At 43.5% G+C, this 22831-nt stretch overlaps 1 protein-coding gene across 1 annotated transcript in view; it reads left to right on the top strand.

The window, feature by feature from the left end:
- Window positions 1–544: 544 nt before the first annotated feature.
- The window catches only part of TBKBP1 (TBK1 binding protein 1), a 254032-nt gene continuing 231745 nt past the window's right edge, over window positions 545–22831 (top strand). Inside the window, exon 1 of the mRNA XM_073608092.1 lies at window positions 545–1363. Within this exon, the coding sequence (XP_073464193.1) occupies window positions 1130–1363 (234 nt within the window). The 5' untranslated portion in view covers window positions 545–1129. The remainder of the gene's footprint in view (window positions 1364–22831) is intronic.

Below are 22831 nucleotides of genomic sequence, written 5' to 3'. Positions count from 1 at the left end.
TCTATGCTTTCTGATCGACTCAGTTTGACCAAATCCGATCGAAACGGAGCCTAAAGCGATCTTAAGGGAAGTTATGGCTATTTAATCACTTGTGGAATTGATCGCTTTGATCGAATCGCAAATCGAATGGATAAAAATATAAAATGTGCGCGGCCACCAGTACGTTTTTTTTTTTTTTTGCGAATCTTTTATTGAACTTCAGCAAAACCCTTCAGAAGTGTCAGCTTTGTGTATCAGTGTGCTAGAAAGTGTTAATTTGTGTAGACCAGAAGCAGGAGGTAGGCAGCGCCACCCTTTTGATACCACCTCCTACACTGAGTGATTCATATACCGGTATACACAGAACATATATATATAGATAGATAGTGAGATTTTTGTAAATTGCATGCATGTCATTTGCTGGCTGCGTTTTCTCTGCGACACAAGCGACTAAAGTGTGCTTTCTTAATGCTGTGCATCCTTGGAGCTCAGCATCACTTGCATTCATCCTGCTGGGATCCAGCATCTCTAGGAGGCTTGTCTTGAAGAATCCCTGAGTTGGTGATTCAGAGGAACTGATGTCATTGTGTCACGGGGTATGCAGACTGAATGGAGAGGAGAAGAGGAGGTCTCTGGGAAGAGGAGGAGGGAGCATGGTGATACAGCAGGACAATACCAGCCAGACCTTACCATAACAAATCAGATGGACCAACAAGACTAAGCGGCACAGCTTCCTCTACATTGGTGAGCCTGCAGAGTGTGCAGTGGATGAAATGTCCCCAGCATCATTCTCATCCCCTGTCCATGTCTCATCACCCCCTGTGCATCTCTCATCATCTCTTCTCCAGGCTGGAAGAGGCCCCCTCTTACATGTGCAGTAAGGCACCACAAAGGAATTAACCCCCCCTAGCTGTCTGGCAGCTCTGCGCCAGCTTCCTAGGATATGTTTCACCCTCAGGTGCATGCACAGAAGTTCTTGTGAACCATCCTATCTACTGGCCTTCAGACTTCTGGACAGCGCTCTCTCCAACTTCTCACTACAGTGGACATCCCTTGGTTGTTGGACACGTCCGGAGGAACGCTGCCGTCCTCCCAGGACACTGTGTGCAGCGGGAACCACGCCACCTTGCTCCTCCCACTGCACCTGGCCATGGACTCGGTGTTTGGGGATGACATTAGCATCATTGCGCAGGAGACCCTGGCGCAAGAGGAAGAAGAAGAGGAAGACTGGGTGGATAGTCCCAACACTGACCAGTCGGGGGATATGTGTTCAGCTTCACATTTTGCCTTGATAACTGCCTATGGTGACATCAAAGAGCGTCTAAGTTCCCTAGAGAGAGAGAATGCAACATTGCGTCGGAAACTCAAAGTGTATGAGATTAAGGTGAGCACTGTCAATGGGGGAAATTAAAAAAAAACATGTACACGTATGACACTGTACCTAAATCAGACGCACAAATCTTGTGTTTACGCAAACAAGTGCTAGAGGACATGTCATTTAATCACCGTATGCTACGAAAAGGTAAGACGTGAAGGGCCTGTTTATATACAGGACCCATGGGGTATGAGATGAAGGTGAGGACTGTCAATTGGGGGGGGGGGGGGAGAGATGTACACATATGACACCATACATACATCGGATAAACAAATCTCGTTCTCATGCTAGAGGAAGTCGTTTATAAACTGTAAACTCAGGAAAGGTAAGACTTGGAGGGTCTGTTTATATACAGGACTCATGGGGTATGAGATGAGGGTGAGCACTATCAATTAGGGGGGGGGAGGGGTGTACACATACAACACCATACATAAGTCGGATAAAAAAAACTCTCGTTTTCATGCAATCAAGTGCTAGAGGACGTTGTTTATTAACTATAAACTCCGAAAAGGTAAGACTTGAAGGACCTTTTTATATAGAGGACTCATGGGGTATGAGATGAAGGTGAGTACTGTCAATTAGGGGGGAAAAAAAAAAGATGTACACATACGACACCATACATAAGTCAGATAAACAAATCTCGATTTCATGCAATCAAGTTCTAGAGGAAGTCGTTTATTAACCACAAACTCAGGATAGGTAAGACTTGAAGGACCTTTTTTATATAGAGGACTCATGGGGTGGGTATGAGATGAAGATGAGCACTGTCAATTAGGGGGGGGGGGGGTGTACACATACGACACCATACATAAGTCGGATAAACAAATCTCGTTTTCATGCATTCAAGTGCTAGAGGAAGTCGTTTATTAACCATAAACTCAGGATAGGTCTGTTTGTACACAGGACTGTTGTAGGTTCTGAGGTTAGGTGATAAGCTGGAAACAGGAATAAGCCACCTACAGTGTAAGTAGTTATGTTATACAGCTGTTAAAACTGCTGGTATGAATAGGATGAGACCCTTGTAATAGAGTGGAAGGAATGTAGTTAAAAGACCTTATATTGTATTGTGATAATTGTATGTGGTGTGCAAATATGTGTGTGTAATATATATATATATATTAATATTATTATTATTATACAGAATTTATATAGCGTCAACAGTTAACGCAGCAATATATATATATATATATATATAAATAATTTTTTTTAATAGATTTTTTTTCCTTCATTTAAGCTTATACAAAAAAGAAAAAAGAAAAGCAAAACACACACACTATATATATAATAATATTTTTTATTTTTATAAACACACACTATGTATATGTACATACAAGCTCTCCAGCACAGGGATATCAATGGGTTGGGACAAAAAGAATAAAAATGCGGTTGCTTAGAACAGACACCTTTTATTCTCATAGTTTCATTCTTCCTAGAAAAGAAAAGAAGAAATGGACACAGGGAGTGTTCTAGTTTGCTGTGGTCTACATTTTGAAACATAAAAGATCTGTAGCCATTGTGTATTCTAATAAATGAACTCACATACTGAATACTTTGCTCTGTTAAGCAGCCCACACATTATTCCTCGTTCAGCCAGTGGGTTGAAATGAATGACCGGATTCTCCCATGCACACACTCGATGTGGATGGGGGAATCCTCCTGCTGAGTTGCTGTATTCTGACAACAGGGAGACTTCCCTGCACTGAGGATACACTGATCAGCACTGCCGGCCATAGCTGGCACCACTAATTGATCGGGGAAAACCCGACAGGGTGGTTGTACAGAAGTCAATCGGTAGACCAACTCCTGTACAACCAGCCTGCCCATTCATTGAACTCCTGCTGACCCAGCCAAATTTCAATCCATGTATGGCCAGCTTTAAGCCTAGTACACATGGGCCAAATGTTTGATGGCATTGGCCGGTTCAATAGAAACTGGCTGACGTTTTGCCCGCGTACTGGAGTCGGTCTGACAGAAGCCAGACTTTCAGCCGGCTTCTGCCGAAGGGGCATGACCAGAAAAAGGTCTGCCGACCGACTCCCACTCAGCACTCTCAGCCAGTAACAGAGCGCTGACCAGAATGCTGTGGTGTGGGGCCGACCCCCTGTCAGAACACAATATCACAGCAAGAGAGATCACTGTACTAACATTGGATTGTTAGTACAGGGGCTTACGAACATCAGATTGTTAGTACAGGAGCTTACTAAGACTGGATTGTTAGTACAGGGGCTTACTAACATTGGATTGTTAGTACAGGGGCTTACCAACATTGGATTGTTAGTACCGGGGCTTACTAACATTAGATTGTTAGTACAGGGGCTTACTAACATTGGATTGTTAGTTCAGGGGCTTACTAGCATTGGATTGTTAGTACAGACGCTTACTAACATTGGATTGTTAATACAGGGGCTTACTAACATCAGATTGTTAATACAGGGGCTTACTAACATCAGATTGTTAGTACAAGGGCTTACTAACATCGGATTGTTAGTACGGGGGGCTTACTAACATCAGATTGTTAGTACAAGGGCTTTCTAACATCAGATTGTTAGTACAGCGGCTCCTCCTGAGCTGTCCTGAGTCCTGCTGGGTTGATCAAAAAAAACCTACTATTGTGTACCAGGCTTCAGTATTAACCACTTTTATCAGAATACAATGTTTTTGTAATAACGATTCTCTACTTAGAAAACCACTGATAAGCAGTTATAGGGGGAGCCACTATAATGCAGTAATGATATAAACAGAACATCTTGTAATACAAACACGGCAGAAAAGAGTTGCAGTAAACTACAGATCATATAACAAATCAGTGATGATAACTGGACATTTAAAGGGGGTACTAAACCCAAAAGCAAAAATATATTCTATTGCAGCTTACCAATGGTGATGGCTGCATTCTTTTTCTCTTTTTAGGCTTTTTTTCCCCATTATTTTCACCTGGTGGTCTTACCAGTCAGTCTGTTATTTTCAACGTCCTTTAACAGACCAAGCTATACAGCAAGAGTGGCAATTAGAGGGTTAAGACAAACCATTTCCCGCTAACAAGGGTGCTTACAATGGTCAGCTTCTTTTCATTTATGTAAACCTTTATCCTATAAGGAGAAAAAAACAAAAAACTTTTCCTATAACTGCTTCAAAAGTGTTATTTGGAGTTGACTTTTAGCCCTTGTTCACACTGCCGCCACTTTCCATGCACGACTTCATGGTGGTTTGCATATGACGTCTTTAACAGAAGTTCATGCAAGTCGTGTTGAAGTCACACCACAAGTAGTGCAGGAACCTTTTTTTAGGTCAGAGCGACATTAATCACACCGGTTAGAACGGTTCCATTGCCGTTAATGGGGCGTGACTTGTTATGCGACTTTGAAGTCGCATGGCAGGTCGCGGCAGTGTGAACCGGGGCTTAATTTGTCAGTCTATTCCATCTAAAGCTGGCCAACCACTGATGGAAATGCGGTCGGTTCAGCAAGGATTGATTGTCTTCTGTCGAGGAACATGCTGGAAAACGTTTGTCTGGTGCATTTTTTGCATTTCGTTTTCTTGCAGCTGCTGATTGGTGTATTCTGAGAGCGGCAGGTCTTGCTGTCATAAATACAATGTCCCAGTGGGGGATTCCTCCATCTCCCTTTTTTCTGTGCATGGAGGAATCTGTTAGTATACAGGCAACTTTAAACCGCTAGTGGATCTAAAGCCCCATACACATTATTAGATTTTCTGCAGGTTTTTGTCTTCAGATTTACCAAAACCATATAATGAGATCAAACTTTAAGAGTTTCAATTTGTATGCAATCAGGCAGGTCCTTCACTACATGGTTTTGGTAAATCCGAAGACAAAAATCTGCAGAAAATCTAATAGTGTGTATGTGGTCTAACACTGCCGCTCTCCAGATTGACAAGGCTGCTGTCCAGGGTTATCTCCAGAATAGTTTTACATGTAGCGGTTTCCTGCTTGCTGTGCCTGCAGGAAACGCATGGAAAGGGTTCCTGCACCTTTTAAAAATGACAGCAGCACTGAAACTGCATGGTGCTTTTTAACGGCACCCCCATGCATCTGCTTAAAAGAGAAGTATGTTTTTTTTATTTCTTTTGCTAATCATACTTACCTTGGTGGATCAGACTGATGCTGCAGCTGTCCCCCGTCGCCTCTGCACTGAGAACCGAGCGATCGAACACCACCAATGGCTCGGTTCTCTCACCTCCCCGAGTGGAGAGCTGCTGCCTGTCAATCAGCATCTCTCCTGCTCTGCTCCTCCATGCTCATTGGAGCGCTGAGCTGTGGAGGGGCGGGGAGCGGCCGTTTCAGCGGCTCACTGAGACTGCCATCAGTCTAGGCAGCTGGCGGATCCAGACTTCGGAATTTGGGATGATGTGATGCCTCGACTGATGGCAGTGCTGTCATAAAGACAATGTCCCAGTGGGGGATTCCTCCATCTCCCTTGTTTCTGTGCATGGAGGAATCTGTTAGTATATAGGCAACTTTAAACCACTAGTGGATCTAAAGCCCCATACACATTATTAGATTTTCTGCAGGTTTTTGTCTTCAGATCTACCAAAACCATATAATATATAATGACTGCCATCAGTCTAGGCAGCTGGCGGATCCAGACTTCGGAATTTGGGATGATGTGATGCCTCGACTGATGGCAGTGATGTCAGCGGAGAGTGGACTACAGACCACTCTATACTGAAAACGGGTCACAGGAATGAAAAACGAATTGCACACCTGTGACCCAGGACTTCTCCTTTAAGGCCCCTTTCACACCGGCTTACAGATCAGGTCCACTTGTCAGTTTTTCAGGTGGACCTGATCGGACTCTGCATTCACTCCTATGGAGCGGCGGATGTCAGCGGTGACATGTCCTCTGATACCTGCTGCTATCCGATCCTGTCTGCCAAATCCAGACGCATGGAACAGGGCTGGGGCAGGAGGGGCAGCTGCCCTGGGCACTGTGGTATCATGTGAGCTCCGGGGGGCACCACAAGGAGGGGATTTGTGTTGGGGGGGGGGGAATTTGGGGGGTAGCAGGAGGCAAGAATTGGTCTAGGAGAGGAAATTTGGGGAGGTGTGCTAGGAGTGTTGATTTGGGGGGGGGGATTTGTGCTAGGATTGGGGATTTGGGGGGGGGGGGGGCTCTGCTAGAAAAGGTAAAATGGTGGGAAGGGGGAAGGGATTTGTGCTGGGAGGGTACATTTTTTGGGGGGAGGGTTTTGTGCTAGTAGGGATGATTGGGGGGGCATTTGTGCTAGGAGGGGAAATTTGAGGAGGGGGGATTTGTGTTAGGGGATTGGAGGAGGGTAATTTGTGCTCGAAGGGGAAATTTGAGGGGTAGAGGATTTATGCTAGGAAGGAGGAATTTTTTTGGGGGGGGGGGGGGGTTGTGTTGGGAGCACATATGCGGAATGAGAGGATTTGAGCTAAGCATGCAGAAGATTATTATCATTATTATTATATAGGTTTTATATAGTGCCAACAGTTTGCACAGCACTTTACAACATGAGAGCAGACATTACAGTTACATTACAATTTGGTACAAGAGGAATCAGAGGGCCCTGCTCGTTAGAGCTTACAATCTAAGGCCCCTTCCACATGGGATGGATCCGTGATGATCCGCCCCATGAACATCCATTTGCTCAGCGGGGATCGCTCCGTTGATCCCCAGCTGAGCAGGCAGATGACAGGGCGGGACCCGCACACTGTACAGGGACCGCCCTGTCAGATCTCCACTCTCCCCTATGGGGGATCGGAGGAACACGGACCGTCTGTCCGTGTTCATCTGATCCGCTCTGGAGATGGATAGAATATTAGGATTTTCCTCCGTCTGCAGAATCGGACCATAGCGGGGACGGATGATATCGGGTGTCAGCGGATGTACATCCGCTGACACCCGCTATCCCATAGGGGTGCATGTATGTCCGTATTTCATCCGAAAATGGATGGATGAAATACGGACATACTGTCCGCATGTGTGAAAGGGGCCTAAAAGGGAAGGGTCAATTGATATAAAAGGTAATAGCTGTGGGGGGATGAGCTGATGGAGGAAGTAAAACTGTGTTAGTTAGAAGCAGGATAGGCTTCTTTGAAGAGAAGGGTTTTCAGGGATCGTCTAAAGATGGATAGATTAGGGGACAGTCGGACAGATTGGGGTAGGGAGTTCCAAAGGATGGGAGAAATCCTGTAGGTTAAGCATGGGAGGAGGTGACAAGGGAGCTAGAGAGCAGGAGGTCTTGGAATGACCGAAGAGAGCGGCTTGGTTGGTATTTTGGGACTAGGTTAGTGATGTAGCTGGGGGCAGAGTTATGGATGGCTTTGTAAATTATTGTTAGTACTTTGAATTTTATTTGTTGGGTGAATGGAAGCCAGTGGAGGGATTGGCAGAGAGGGGTGGAGGACACTGAATGGTTGGTAAAGTGGATGAGTCTATCAGCGGCATTCATTATGAAGGGGGGATAGTCTATGTAAAGGTAATCCAATGAGGAGTGAGTTGTAGTAGTCAAGGCGAGAGATAACCAGGGAGTGAATTAGAAGCTTGGTGGTGTCATTAGTTAAAAAGGGGCGTAGTCTAGAAATGTTGCGGAGGTGAAGGCGGCATGATTTGGACAGGGATTGGATGTGGGCCTGAAAGGACAGTTCAGAGTCCAGGGTTACCCCTAACACACTGGCATGTGGGGACTGATAGATGTGCCATTGATCATGACAGAGAAGTCAGGGGAGGGGGCACGTGGGGGAGGAAATATTATGAGCTCGCTTTTAGATTCAGTTTGAGGAAGTGGTTAATACTGCTCTTAAGGCTGAGTTATGTAATATTAGAAAGAGAACTCTGATGAATATAAGGTTAGGGGATGAACCAGTGCCTCTTTTTGTACATGTGTTTTCAGACAAAGTGCACTTAACCATTTGCAGACCACCCACCGTACATATACTGTGGCAGGGCAGCTGCTCTATGCCAGATCACCTAGTACGTGATCTGACACGTCCGGGTCTGGGGCACGCACGCGCCGCCGTTGGCCCGCTGTAATGACACACAGCGGGAGCCCAGTGGCAGGTACCGTGGACGCGATGTTCACCGGCACCTGCTGATTACACAGTACAGAGGCAGAACGACAATCTGCCTATGTAAACAAGGCAGATTGCCGTTCTCTCAGAGGGGAAGGTGTTAATTCTGTGTTTCTGCAATGCAGGAACACAGATGTTTGCCTTCCCCTAGCCAAATCGCCTCCCCCACAGTGAGTAAGCACAAGCTAGGCACACAGTTAACCCTTTGATCGCCCCCGATTTGTTAACCTCTTCCCAGCCAGTGTCATTAGTACAGTGACAGTGCATATTTTTTAGCACTGATCACTGTATGAAACAAAAAGTGTCAGTTAGGTGTCCAATTTGTCTGCTGCAATATCGCAGTCCCGCTATAAGTCGCTGATTGCCACCATTACTAGTAAAAAAAAAAAAAAAACATATCCCATAGTATGTAGACAGTATAACTTTTGCGCAAACTAATCAATATACATTTATTGAGATTTTTTTTACTAATAATATGTAGCAGAATACATATTGGCCTAAATTGATGAAGAAATCTGACTTTTTTTTAAAATTTTATCAGATGTGTTTTATAGCAGAAAGAAAAACTTATATATTTTTTTTTTAAATTGTTGGTCTTTTTTTGTTTATAGTGCATCAAAAAAAAACTGCAGAGGTGATCAAATACCACCAAAAGAAAGCTCTAATAGTGGGAAAAAAAGGACATAAATTTTATTTGGGTACAGCATCGCACGACCGTGCAATTGTCAGTTAAAATAACGCAGTGCCGTATCACAAAAAAATGGCCTGGTCATGAAGGGGGGGGGGGTAAATTTTCCTGAGGTCAAGTGGTTAAGCAAGCCAGAGATGATGTGGTTGCAGGAAAGAAAATTGCTCGGTTCCCCCATCAACACAGTCAGCATTAACGGGAGAATCCCTCCCACAGTGCTATTATATTCTGCCACCTCTGCCAGCAGAACACAATGATCAATGCTAGCGGCTATATCCGCTGGCAGTAATTGCATGCAAAAAAATCTGACTGGCTGGTTGTACTGAAGTCGATCGATAGATTTCAGCACAACCAGCCAGCCTACAGGTGGGTCGAATCTGGGCCAGTCTCTGCTGAACTGTCCGAGATTCAATCCATCTGTGGCCGGCTTTACCCTGTTTGCACCCCTCAGCTGGCCAACTTTGTCTTCTTTAGTGTTGAGTAACCAACTACAAGACCCAGCATGCCCATGCTTCTGACACTTCTTGTACATTTGAGCCATCTTTGGCTTCAGCACTTTCCAGAAACACGAAGTTCTTCAACATGTTATCTACAGAGACATGTTGAAATGTTGTGTTCATGCTGCAACTTGTAGTTCCTCCCTTGCCCTCCTGCTCACCTCATGCCGGTTGTTATTTCAGCAGAAAATTATATGTGAAAAAGTTTTAGCTTTGCTGGCGGAGCGGAATGTCAGATAACAGGCACAGGGTGTCTTGGGAAGGCCTGCAGGAGCTTGGCATGGAGGGGACATTTGTTTACCTTGTGCGTCACTGTCATTGTGTTCCTTCCCTCTGCCAGTGACTCCCTGCGGGTCCCCCCACACCTCAGAGTCAGTTCTGTTGTCACCATCCCAAAGGTGTTCTATTGGGGTGAGGTCAGGACTCTGTGCAGGCCAGTCAAGTTCCTCCACCCCAAACTCGCTCATCCGTGTCTTTATAGACCTTGCTTTGTGCACTGGTGCGCAATCATGTTGGAACAGGAAGGGGCCATCCCCAAACTGTTCCCACAAAGCTGGGAGCATGACATTGTCCAAAATGTCTTGGTATGCTGACGCCTTAAGAGTTCCCTTCACTGGAACTAAGGGTGCAAGGCGAACCCCTGAAAAACAACCCCACACCATAATCCCCCCTCCACCAAATGATTTGGATCAGAGCACAAAGCAAGGTCCATAAAGACATGGATGAGTGAGTTTGGAATGGGGGAGCTTGACTGGCCTGCACAGAGTCCTGACCTCAACCCAATGGAACACCTTTGGGATAAATTAGAGTGCAGACTGCGAGCCAGGCCTTCTCGTCCACATCAAAGCCTGACCTCACAAATGCTCTTCTGGAAGAATGTTCAAACATTCCCATAGACTTGCTCCTAAACCTTGTAGACAGACTTCCCAGAAGAGTTGAAGCTGTTGTAGCTGCAAAGGGTGGGCCAACTCAATATTGAACCCTACAGACTAAGACTGGGATGTCATTAAAGTTCATGTGTGTGTAAAGGCAGGTGTCCCAATACTTTTGACAATATAGTGTATATCCATAACGGTTGATTCACTAAAGCTGGCCATGGATGGAGGAATCCCCCCGCCTTTCCTTTCCCAGCGGAACATTGTATTCCGACAGCAGGACTTTACGACGAAAGGTTTCCTACATTCCCGTTCAACAGAAGTCGATCTAAGGAACAACTTCTGTCGAACAAGAAAAGAATTTCAGTCCATCTACGGCCAGCCTAAACCAGCCTGCTGAAAGTGCAGTCTGATGTAGTTGTTCTTAACCAAAGAGCTGCGCCCAATGGTGGGCCATACCTGCCCTCCTCTTGCACCAGTGGCCAGCTGCAGATCACCTAAATTTCTACAGTGCCTCCTAGATCCCATTGTGCCAGCCATTCTCCCATAAGTCCCCGCTGTGCCCCCTGAGAGCCCCCACAGTGCCCCCCAGCTTGCTGCAGAGCCTCTAGCCCTCCATAGTGCCCCTAACCTCCAACAGTATCCCACAGTGCGCCCCAGTCCCTGCAGTTCTCTCCAATCTACCAAAGTGGATCTGGGAATGCCCACAGAAGACCCTATACTCTATAGTTGCCCCAATGCTCTCCAGAAATCAATTTCCCTACAGGGCCAACAAATCAAACCACATACATAATGTCTTATTGTGTTAATAGAAACTCTTTTTTATACTTTTGGAGCATGGAAGGAATTGAAAGACTTTACTGTGCCCTGTTCTCAATATGGTTGAGGACCAATGGCATATTCCACCTCTGCACTGTGTGAAAAGTGTCACAGCCTCGCTCTTCCTTGTCTTTGCAGTCTTCCTGAGTCAGCTAATTTTCACTGACCTATGGAGCGCCAAACTGTTCCGCAAATGTTTGTAGCATCCCTACTGCTGAGTGGTGCTGTGTCCCCCTTTAAGTGGCATCTAGGGTACGTGCCATACCCTAAAAATGTCACAAGAAATGAGTCTGTTGTAGGAGAGACCATATTACAATTGTAATATGAACTGATCAGTCATCGAAGTTCTTAATACTGTGTGTTGCCCCCTTTAGCATCAATGCCAGTGTGCAGTCTTTTGCACTAGTTGTCTATGAGGCCCCAAATTCTTGCAGGTGGTATAGTTGCCTAATCGTCTTGCAAAGTCTTTGGTCGTCTTGCATGAACCGCACGTTTGAAAGGCTTAATGATATTAAAGTCAGGAGACTGTGATGACCACTCCAGAACCTCCATCTTTTTCTGCTGTAACCACTGGAGGGTCAACTTGGCCTTGGTGCTTAGGGTAATTGTCCTGTTGGAAAGTCCAAGATCGTCCCATGCGCAGCTTTCATGCAGAAGAATGCAAATTGCCAGTATTTTCTGATAACATGCTGCATTCATCTTGCCATCAATTTCCACAAGATTCCCAGTGCCTTTAGAGCTCACAAACCCCCCCAAAAAATCAGTGAGCCACCATCATGTTTCACAGTGGGGATGATATTCTTGTCACTATAGACCTTGTTGACCCCTCTCCAAACATTGCGCTTATGGTAGTGACCATAAAGCTCTGTTTGTGTCTACTCACTCCTGATTACAGTGTGCCAGAAGCTGTGAGGCATGTCGAGGTGTCGTTGGGCATATTGTAATTGGCTTTTTTGTGGCACTGGCACAGTAAAGGCTTATTTCTGGCAACCTGACCATGCAGCTCGTTTTTGTTCAAGTGTAATGTGCTCCTTGAAACAACCACACCGCCTTTTTCCAGAGCAGCCTGTATTTCTCTTGAGGTTACCTGAGGGTTTTTCTTTGTATCCCAAACAATTCTTCTGGCAGTTGTGGCTGAAATCTTTCTTGGTCTACCTGACCTTGGCTTGGTATCAAGAGATCCCTGAGTTTTCCACTTCTGTGATAGTGCCAGTACTGACTGGCATATTCAAGGCTTTGGATATCTTTTTATATCCTTTTCCATCCTTATAAAGCTTGATTACCTTGTTTTTCGTAATTGACATTTTTTATTAAGGTTTAAAAGTTACAATGCAAAAATACGAAGCTCAAAAACACAAAAACAAGGGGGGATAGTGGGATAAGACAAACACAGAAGGAGAGAGGGGTGGGAAATAAGAAAGCATCGGCAGTCATCCGAAGGTTGCGTGAGTGCATCCTGCAATTATCAAACATTAGGCTTAGCTGGTTGATCGACCAGGGTTGAGGCTCGGCTCTAAGAGAGCACGTGCCCTATGCAGTTGTAGTACTTATAGACTTGTATGCAGGTCCCGGTCATCAGTTAAACATACCTGAGGAAGACAATGTTTCTGCAAATGCATAGACTGTATTTCTAAAACAAAAAAGGGAAAGGGGGTTTTGATTACCTTGTTACACAGGTCATTTGACAGTTCTTTTCTACCTCCCCATGGCTCAGTGTCTAGCCTTCTTAGTGCATCCATGTGAGAGCTAACAAACTCATTGACTATTTATACACAGACAGTAATTGCAATTTAATAAGCCACAGATGTGGGAAATTAAACTTTAATTGCTATTTTAACCTGTGTGTGCCACATTCTGTGTCTGTACCAAGGCCAAACATTCCAGAGGATGGAAACTTTTCATCAGGGCCATTTGGGTGATTTCTGTTATTATTATGATTTAAAAAGGAGCCAAACAACTATGTGATAATAAATGGCTTCATATGATCACTATTCTTAAAGAAAAGACAGTTTTTTGCCATGATCAGTCATATTTTCAATCTCAGTTCTGCCAGGAATTCTGCCACAGAAATTTTGGCAAATGTCACGATTTCTGCCAGGGTATGCAAACTTTTGAGCACAAATGTAACACTCATGCATCACAGCAGGAAAATATGCCAAAATAAGAGACTGTTGTTTAACATGTAAGTATCTTATGATATAAGTTAGTGAAGTACTGTATATAATCTATTAAAGTAGAAGTCCAGCCTGAGCTCATTTGGACTTCTCCTATGGGTCTCAGGAGTGCAATTCATTTTGCACTCCTCTGACCCATTTTTAGCAGAGAGCGGAACTAAAGTCTGGATCTGCCTGGTCTGACACCCGTCTCGCTGAGAGCCTGAGATGGCCGCTCCCCGCCCTTCCACAGTTCAGCACTCCAATGAGCAAGGAGGGAGAAGAGCAGAGAGCTTGACTGCTCACAGAGCTGTGAAAACCGATCGATCAGAGATGTTCAATCGCTCAGTTCTCAGTGCAACGGGGGGGGGGGGCAGATGCAGCATCGGACCCATGCTGCATCCACCTAGGTAAGTATGAATCTAAAGGAAAAAAAAAACACATTGCTCTTTAAGGCTTAAAATGTATGTGCTTTTTTTGTTTTGTTTTTTTGTTTTTTTGCTTTAAATAAAAATAAAGATTTAAAATTAAAAATTAGAGACTGACTGGATAGGTTAACCACTTCAGCTCCTGAAGGATTTATCCCCTTCCTGATCAGGCCATTTTTTTGCACTACGACACTGCATTACTTGTGCGGCGCTGTACAAAAATAAAATGTATGTCCTTTTTTTCCCACAAATAGAGCTTTCTTGTGGTGGTATTTGATCACCTCTGCGTTTTTTTATCCTTTGTGATATACACAAAAAAAGCTGACAATTTTGAAAAAAAAAAACTATATTTTTTACTTTCTGCTATAAAACAAATCCCAATAAAAATGTTTTAAAACTATAATTTCTTCATCAATTTAGGCCAATATGTATTCTGCTACATATTTTTGGTAAAAAAAAATCCCAATAAGTGTATATTGATTAGGTTGCGCAAAAGTTAAAGCGTCTACAAACTATGGGATAGATTTATGGACTATTTTTTTTTTTTTATTGTTTTTACTAGTAATGGCGGCGATCAACGATTTTTAGCGGGATTGCGACATTGCGGCTTTCAAATCTGACATTAAGTGACACTTTTTGGGGACCGGTGAAACCAATACAGTAATCATTGCTAAAAATAAAAGCACTCTTACTGTATAAATGACACTGGCAAGGAAGGGGTTAACATCGGGGGCAATCAAAGGGTTAACGGTGTTCCCTGGGTGTGCTTTCTAACTGCGCGGGGGATGGGCTGACTCGAGGAAGAGACACATCTGTGTTCCTGATTAGATCTATCTCTTCCTCTGTGACAGAACGACGGTCTGCCTTGTTTACATAGGCAGACCGCCGTTCTGCCTCTCCTGTGAACGAGCACGGGTGACCGCTGATTGGCTGCCGCTGTCCCGCAGCTCCGGTGGCACACGCGTGTGCGCCCCAGAGTCGATGGAAGCAATCACGTACAGGTATGGGATTTTGCGGTAAAGGGCTGCCCTGCTGCAGTATATGTAAGTGGGGCGGCCCTTAATCGGTTAAGAGAGCAGTCAGCAGATCATATAGTACATTCTGAGTTGTTATAGATCAGTGAAGTACATGAATGATAGACAATAGAAACTGAAATCTTGCAAAAAGATAGTGTTTGTAAAATATAGATAAACTCTGACAGATGCACAGCTCCCAACTGTCCCTGATTTCCAGGGACTGTCTCTGATTTGAAACAAAGTCCCTCTTTTCTCCTCATTTGTCCCTCGTTTTGGTCTGATTTATATAGTTGTATATAAAATGCATTTTTTATCTCTCAAAAAAAGTGTTTCCCAGCGCTAAACCTTTCATCCAGTTTCTGAATGGCTGCATTTGTAAATGCCAAAAGCCAATATAAAAGAATAGTAGTGTTAAAAAAAGCAATTGTGGGTTTAACTAATCTTTTTTTGTGTGTATAATTTATGTTTAAGGGGGCGTGGCAGGGGGTGTGTCCTATGCCTAAATACTTTTGCTAATAGGCGTCCCTCATTCCCATCTCAAAAGGTTGGGAGGTATGGCGATGTAAGGGTCATGTGACACACCAGTGACAAATAATAAATAGGTAGAGGTTAAAGGTTATCGAGCACCAAGCTACAGATGACGTAGAGATCAGCGAAGAAAAAAATGAAGAAATTATTAGAGATACAAAGTTTTAATAGCATGAAAGGATATGTAATCTAGCACAGTCCAATAATTAAGTGTGAAAAAACACATTACTTAGAATGCATTAACTAGGGTCACGTAAAAGGAAATAGGCTTATTTTTGATAGATTCTAATGAGATGATTAGTGAATTGTGCAAGTTCCTGGAACAGTAAATTAGGAACAGTGTGGGATCTATGTAAAGTATAGTTAAAGCCAAAGCATTTTCTTCTTAGTGTTGGATAGAGTGTGGAAGTGTGAAAACCCCTGCCAGGTTTAATAAAGTCCATCTTTGTGGGCTAGAAAAATGTTCTATTGTGTTGGGGCTGCCCCCCGCACTGCAAGAGTTAAAGGCTTGTTACATCTATGGAGAGATGAGGCTCATTACCTCCTTTATTTGGCTCTGGTGCTATCCTCTTCTCCCTTTGGCACTCCAGCTATGGGAAAAGGTCCTTCGGTGTCATCACACACAATACAAGGCTTTCCCATAGCTGGAGCGCCAAAGGGAGAAGAGGATAGCACCAGAGCCAAACAAACTTTATTAAACCTGTGTTGTTTGTGGAGGAGGCAGGAGTGTGACCATGGCTAGGAGCATCTTAGAGAGGGGGAGCTCTACTCCAAGCATAGCTTTCTCTTTGTGCTTTGAGTTGATCTTTAATGTCTGTGGCATTGGTTGAAGCAGGTTTTTAGACAACATTCAAAGGTTAGGGAGGGTTAAGATATGTAAGGATGCAAAGTGGGCAAAAAAAACCCTGCAGGTTTAGAAAATAAAGTCTCAATATTAAAGTGGTATTAGACGCTGCCAAGGCATTTGACAGCGTGGAGTGGAACTATCTGTGGGCATGTTGGCTGAATTTGGCCTAGGAGAGGGGTTTATAACCTGGATTAAACTTTTATATACAGCGGGCAGCACAGTGGTGTAGTGGGTAGCACTCTCACCTAGCAGTAAGAAGGGTCGCTGGGTCAAATCCCAACCACGACACTACCTGCCTGGAGTTTGCATGTTCTCCCTGTGCCTGCGTGGGTTTCTTCCGGGTACTCCGGTTTCCTCCCACACTCCAAAGACATGATGGTAGGTTAATTAGATCCTGTCTAGATTGTCCCTAGTATGTATGAATGTGAGTTAGGGACCTTAGATTGTAAGCTCCTTGAGGGTAGGGACTGATGTGAATGTACAATTTATATGTAAAGCGCTGTGTAAATTGACAGCACTGTATAAGTACCTAAAATAAATAAAAAAATAAACAGCGAGAATTAGGATAAACAACATGTTATCAGAGGCCTTTCCATTGTTCCAGGGCACTAGGCAGGGGTGTCAATTGTCACCCCTGCTTTTTGCCCTTGCGTTGGAACCCTTGGCGGCTAGGATCAGAGAATCACCAGATATTATGGGTTTTAGACGGTACCATAGAAAAGATAAACTTTCGTTATATGCTGACGATGCCTTATTGAACTTAGGGGATACACATGGTTCCATGGTCGCTGCTATGCGAATCATCGAGCTCTTTGCAGAGTTTTCTGGTTTTGCCATTAACTGGCACAAATCAGTGCTCCTCCTGCTGGATGATCTCCCCTCGGAGTTACCAGACAGTGTGGCTCGAACACAGGTGGTAGAGTCCTTTAAATACTCAGGAATTGTAGTGACAAAAGACCCTACGGACTATATAGCCCTTAATTCAAAGCCCCTACTACAGAAATGTAAAACTAAGTGTTCTGCCTGGTGTAAATTGCCGCTGTCAGTCACTAGAAGAGCTAACTTGACTAAGATGAACTGGGCCCCACAACTGTTATACATCTTGCACAATGCCCCGGTGTGGATACCGAAATACTGGTTCCGACGTATTGGCTCTAAATTTAGATTTCTAATCTGGAAAAATAGAGTAGCCAGGATAAAACTTACCACCCTACAGTACCCGAAAGATCGAGGAGAAATGGCTGTTCTCCATGCTCAGACATATTTCTATGCTGCGCAGATACACTTCACAGGATGGAATCAGCCTAGTGCTTCAGATCCCTCTAAATCCTTACTCATAAGCCCTACTATGACACACTCTGCACTATCTCATATGGAGATGGGTTTCCCCACGGTCCCTTCATTATGCCCTACAGTCTGTCTCCTTAGAAATCAAACGGAGATTAGGAATAAATGGCTTCCTACCTAGCACGCCAATCTGGCAGAACAGGTTCTATACCGAGCTGGCTAAACTCAGTGGTCACACATGGTGGGAGGCGGCAGGGGTTAAATATTTGTCCCAAATTTTTGATGAGACGGGCCTGAAATCCTACGCGAAACTGAGAGAGGAGTTCCCACTATTAGGCGATTTCCACTATCAGTATATTAGGCTGAGCCATGCTATCCAATCTCAGAGCAATTGCTCGTCCTTGCATCTGATAGACTCAACCTTCTTGGAGTCTGTATTTCATGAAACTGAAAAAAAAGGTGTCATCTTCAAAACTTATATGCAAATGCTGGCTCATATACAGGCACCTGATTTTCTGCCCTGCAGGGAGAAATGGGAGAGGGATATTGGACCCATTGACGGGGAGCAATGGGAACAAATATTGAATGCTGGACCCCTGGTGTCAGTGTCAGCGGCACATAGATTGTCGCAGTTGTTTATATTACATAGAGTGTATAGGACTCTGGTACAACTACACCATTGGGAAAGCAGAGACACACCCAGTGGCGTCTCTAGGGGGTGGCTTTTGGGGCTATAGCCCCGAATCTGGGGCCCATAGCCCCGAGTCTCTGCAGGGGTCCCCAAGGGGAGGGGAGGCTCTCTAAGGACCCTGATGTAAGTGGGGGGCTCTCCGGGGACCCTGATTTAAGGGGGAGGCTCTCTGGGGACCCTAATGCAAGGGAGAGGCTCTCTGGGGACCCTGATGTAAGGGGGGGCTCTATGGGGATATATATATACACACACGTATATTATATACATGTGTATGCCTGCCCAAGCGTATGACTTTCTTACTATGCTGCTATGGGTTCTAGCCCCAGAACTTTTGTAGACCTAGCAACGCCCCTGGACACACCTATATGCCCTAAGTGTCAGGTTCATTCAGGAGATCTCCTGTGAGATATTGGAACAAAGTGGTCGCAATAATCAATTCTATCTTTCAGGTTCAGCTGCCCATGGATCCACTGGTGTGCTTGCTTGGAGCTCTAGATGAAGCTTGTATTCCCCTCATACATTGCTCTTATTAGATTACTCTATTTGGCAAGGAAGCTGGTAGCGAGATATTGGCTGTCTGCCCGGATTCCGAGCAAACAGTGGATCCAGGTGGTTAAAGACATTCTTATACGGGAAAAAAATACATATTCCCATAGAAAATCACCACAGAAGTTCAAGAAAATATGGCAGTGTTGGCTGGGCGCCCCAGAAGTAGCTCCTCCACAACTGGTCCTTCATAGGCTGCTACAATGTTGATAGTCCAAAGGCGAGGAGTTTAGAATGTGAAATGCATGTTCTGATTGACATACCTTAGGGAGTGACGTAGTAGACTAGTGATCTTAAGGTAAAGGGTTTACGGGCATTGGGATATGTACCACGAGAAACTGTATGATGGCATTGTCAGGTTGAACTGGTTTATATTTGGTTTTTTTTTGTTTGTTTATTTTGTTGTTTTTGTTATTTTTGAAACTAATGCAAAAAAGCAAGATGGAGGTTGTACTATGCACTTATATCAGTTATGGTACGAATAAGCGTGAATAAGTATTCCCTGTATTTGTACAACTGTCAAAGCTATTTCTATGGCCTGTCTGTATGCACTTCTGTTTTGCATGTATCCTCTTACTTTTGTACAATAAACACCTCTTGATTAAAAAAAAATTTGGTATTAAACCCAAAACTGCTTACCAATCATTAGATGTGGTGGCTGCATTTGTTTTCTTAGTTTTTTTCCTCTCTGTCTTCACCTGGTGATCTGGCCAGTAATACCCGTCCTGTAATAGAGTGTCCCCAATCTGGATGAATGAGCACAGGGGGCACAGCATTGTCAGTCTGGGGGGGGGGCAGGGTTAAATGTATTAGCAGATTTAGATACACTAACAAATTTAAGCCAAATTCCAGCTAATACTTTATAACCAGTTACAGCAAACCCTTTTTTTCCTTTTGGAATAAAGGTTGTTTATAAATAAATAAAAGCTGATCATTGTAAGCAGCCCTGCCAGCGGTAAATGGTTTGTCTCAACTCTGTAACTGATACATTCTGCTGGATAGCTTGTTGTTTTTGAAAAACAAAAGTTTTACTGGCTGGATCACCAGATGAAAATGGAAAAATGAATGCAGCCATCACATCTAAGAAATGCTAAGCTGCAGTATAATCATGGTTTGCTTTAGGGCTTAATACTACTTTAAGGTGAGTAATTCTAAGCATAGGGGTATTAGCTGAACCAGTAATTCACAGCACATAAAACATAAAGCAAGTAGGTCATGTCAGTTTTAAGAGCCTAGAATTTTTTGTCTTTTTTTTTGTCTGGAATCACTCTTTTCTAAAGCACAGTACAGGAATACCGAAAGCTAAAATTTCAATACACCCCGCCAAAGGGGAGGACAGGTATGGAAGTGAAATAGATAGAACATTGCTATAGATTGTAATTTGTTTAAAGGACTTTGACTGCACAGAGAAATCAAAGATCTAAAAATAAGCATTCGTGATCTTCCAAGCCAAAAGTGGGTGTGGTTTCAGCCGCCCATTTGTGCCCTTTTATCTTACAGAATACAATATCCAATATAGTGGATCACTATTTCTCAATACATCAGCTGGCGTATCTGTAGTGTGTGTTGGCATCCATAAATAAGAGGTTGAATTTAAGGGAGGATCGTTGCTAGTTCATTGACTCAAATTAGGTGGCTAATTAGATATGTTGAAGTGCACATGCAAAATGAGCCACTTTACTATACAATCCATTACTAAGGGTATAGTTTGCATATCAACTGAACAACAATGTACTATTACTGTTGCACATTGATGGAAAATGTCATCTGTTAAAGCCTGTCTCATACTCTGTGTATATGGTTAGTAGGGCTGCAACTAACGATTATTTTCATAATCGATTAGTTGGCCGATTATTGTTTCGATTAATCGGTTAATAACCTTAAAAAAAAAATATGGTGTACAATTTAGTTAATATGTAAAGTTTTAAAAAAAGGAAATTTATTCTTAAATATCTCTATGCAGTGGTAAATAAAAATAACCAACTATATGGTTAGGGAGCAAAATATCGAATCCACTCTGAGAATAACAGACAGAAGAGATATACTGTATATACTATAAGAGGAGATATACCACAGTAAGGCCCCTTTCACACTGGGGCGGTAGGGGGCGTTGGCGGTAAAACAGCGCTATTTTTACTGCGGTATTCGGCCGCTAGCGGTGCGGTTTTAACCCCCCGCTGGCGGCCGAAAAAGGGTTAAAACTCCTCGTATAGCGCGGCTATAGCCGCGGTATTACTGCGGTATAGCCGCGCTGTCCCATTGATTTCAATGGGCAGGAGCGGCTTAAGAGCGGTGAATACACCGCTCCTTCACCGCTCCAAAGATGCGGCTGACAGGAGATTTTTTCTTCTCCTGCCAGCGCACCACTTCAGTGTGAAAGCCCTCGGGCTTTCACACTGAACAAACAGCGGAGGCTGTTTAGGGGCGGTTTGCAGGTGCTATTTTTAGCGCAATAACGCCTGCAAACCGCCCCAGTGTGAAAGGGGCCTAATGGGAAAATTTGGAAATAAAAAACTTCTTGGTGAAAGGAATTATCAGACAGTGTATGTGGTTTTCGTTCGGAAATTACAATTATTTTAAAAACAGAATGTTAAAAACAAGTGAAAATTTCAAACATTCTTTCATTCATCGAGTGTACAAAGATTTTTCGTCTGAATATTCTCATCTGAAAGTTGATAAGGCTCGGTGCACACCTAGGCAGTTTGCTTTTGATCTGTTTCTGCAGTGCTCTTTGCTGTGCGTTTTGATTTTTGCGCACAGGATTTTGCTGCGATTTGTGTTTTTGCATTTTTTTGGCCAATTTGTTGTTGGGCAGATTAAAAAACACAAATTGCTGCAAAAACGCATTACATGCTTTTCTGCAGCTTCTCCATTTAAGTATGTTGAATCAAAAAAGCACCGTTTTGCGTTAAAAAAAAGTCACTGACGCTTTCCAAATACGCAACGGCTGAAAAAAGAATAGATGTGAACGTGTCCCATAGGAAACCATGTAAATGAACTGTAGTCCGTTTCTGCAAAAAGCACCAAAAAACAAAAAACACATAGATGTGAACCAGGTGTAATGCCCCGTACACACGTTCGGATTTTCCGATGGAAAATGTCCGATCGGAGCGTGTTGTCGGAAATTCCGACCGTGTGTGGGCTCCATCGGACATTTTCCATCGGATTTTCCGACACACAAAGTTTGAGAGCAGGCTATAAAATTTTCCGACAACAAAATCCGTTGTCGGAAATTCCGATCGTGTGTACACAAATCCAACGGACAAAGTGCCACGCATGCTCAGAATAAATAAAGAGATGAAAGCTATTGGCCACTGCCCCGTTTATAGTCCCGACGTACATGTTTTACGTCACCGCGTTTAGAACGATCGGATTTTCCGACAACTTTGTGTGACCGTGTGTATGCAAGACAAGTTTGAGCCAACATTCATCGGAAAAAATCCTAGGATTTTGTTGTCGGAATGTCTGATCAATGTCCGACCGTGTGTATGGGGCATAAGACGTTTAGCAACATAATGGGGTTAAAAAAAAGAATATTAGCCCTTTATAGTACAAAAAAAGCAAATAATCACTACTGTAAGGGGTTCATTTATTTTACTGTAGAACTGTGAAAGAAATAGTTACAGTAGCGATTATTTGCTCTTTTTGTACTATAAAAGGCTCATTATAGTTTTTTTTAGCCACATTATGTTACTGGCCGATTAATCGTTTATGAAAATAGTAATCGATTAATTTCATAATCAATTAGTTGTCGATTAATCAATTCGTTGTTTCAGCCCTAATGGCGAGAGCATATAGCATGCATGGCACCATGCACCTACACATGGAGTAGCGTTGGGCCTGCCTACATGGGCACTAGATCAAAAAGTCTTTTTTTTTTTAATCTTTTATTTATTTTCTTAGTAAACAAACAGACACAACAAGACAAAATAATCCACTCACATTACATACATGGTATAATAGCCATCAATTCAAAATAGCAAATTGGAGCAACGAAAAAGACAAAGAGAAAAAAATAAATCATGTATAATCAAGAAGTCTTTAATATGAA

This window comes from Aquarana catesbeiana, linkage group LG12 (genome assembly GCF_042186555.1).
Source record: "Aquarana catesbeiana isolate 2022-GZ linkage group LG12, ASM4218655v1, whole genome shotgun sequence".
In the NCBI taxonomy this organism is placed as follows: domain Eukaryota; kingdom Metazoa; phylum Chordata; class Amphibia; order Anura; family Ranidae; genus Aquarana; species Aquarana catesbeiana.
The sequence above is the reverse complement of the archived record's forward strand: the minus strand, read 5'-3'. Positions and strand labels throughout refer to the sequence as shown.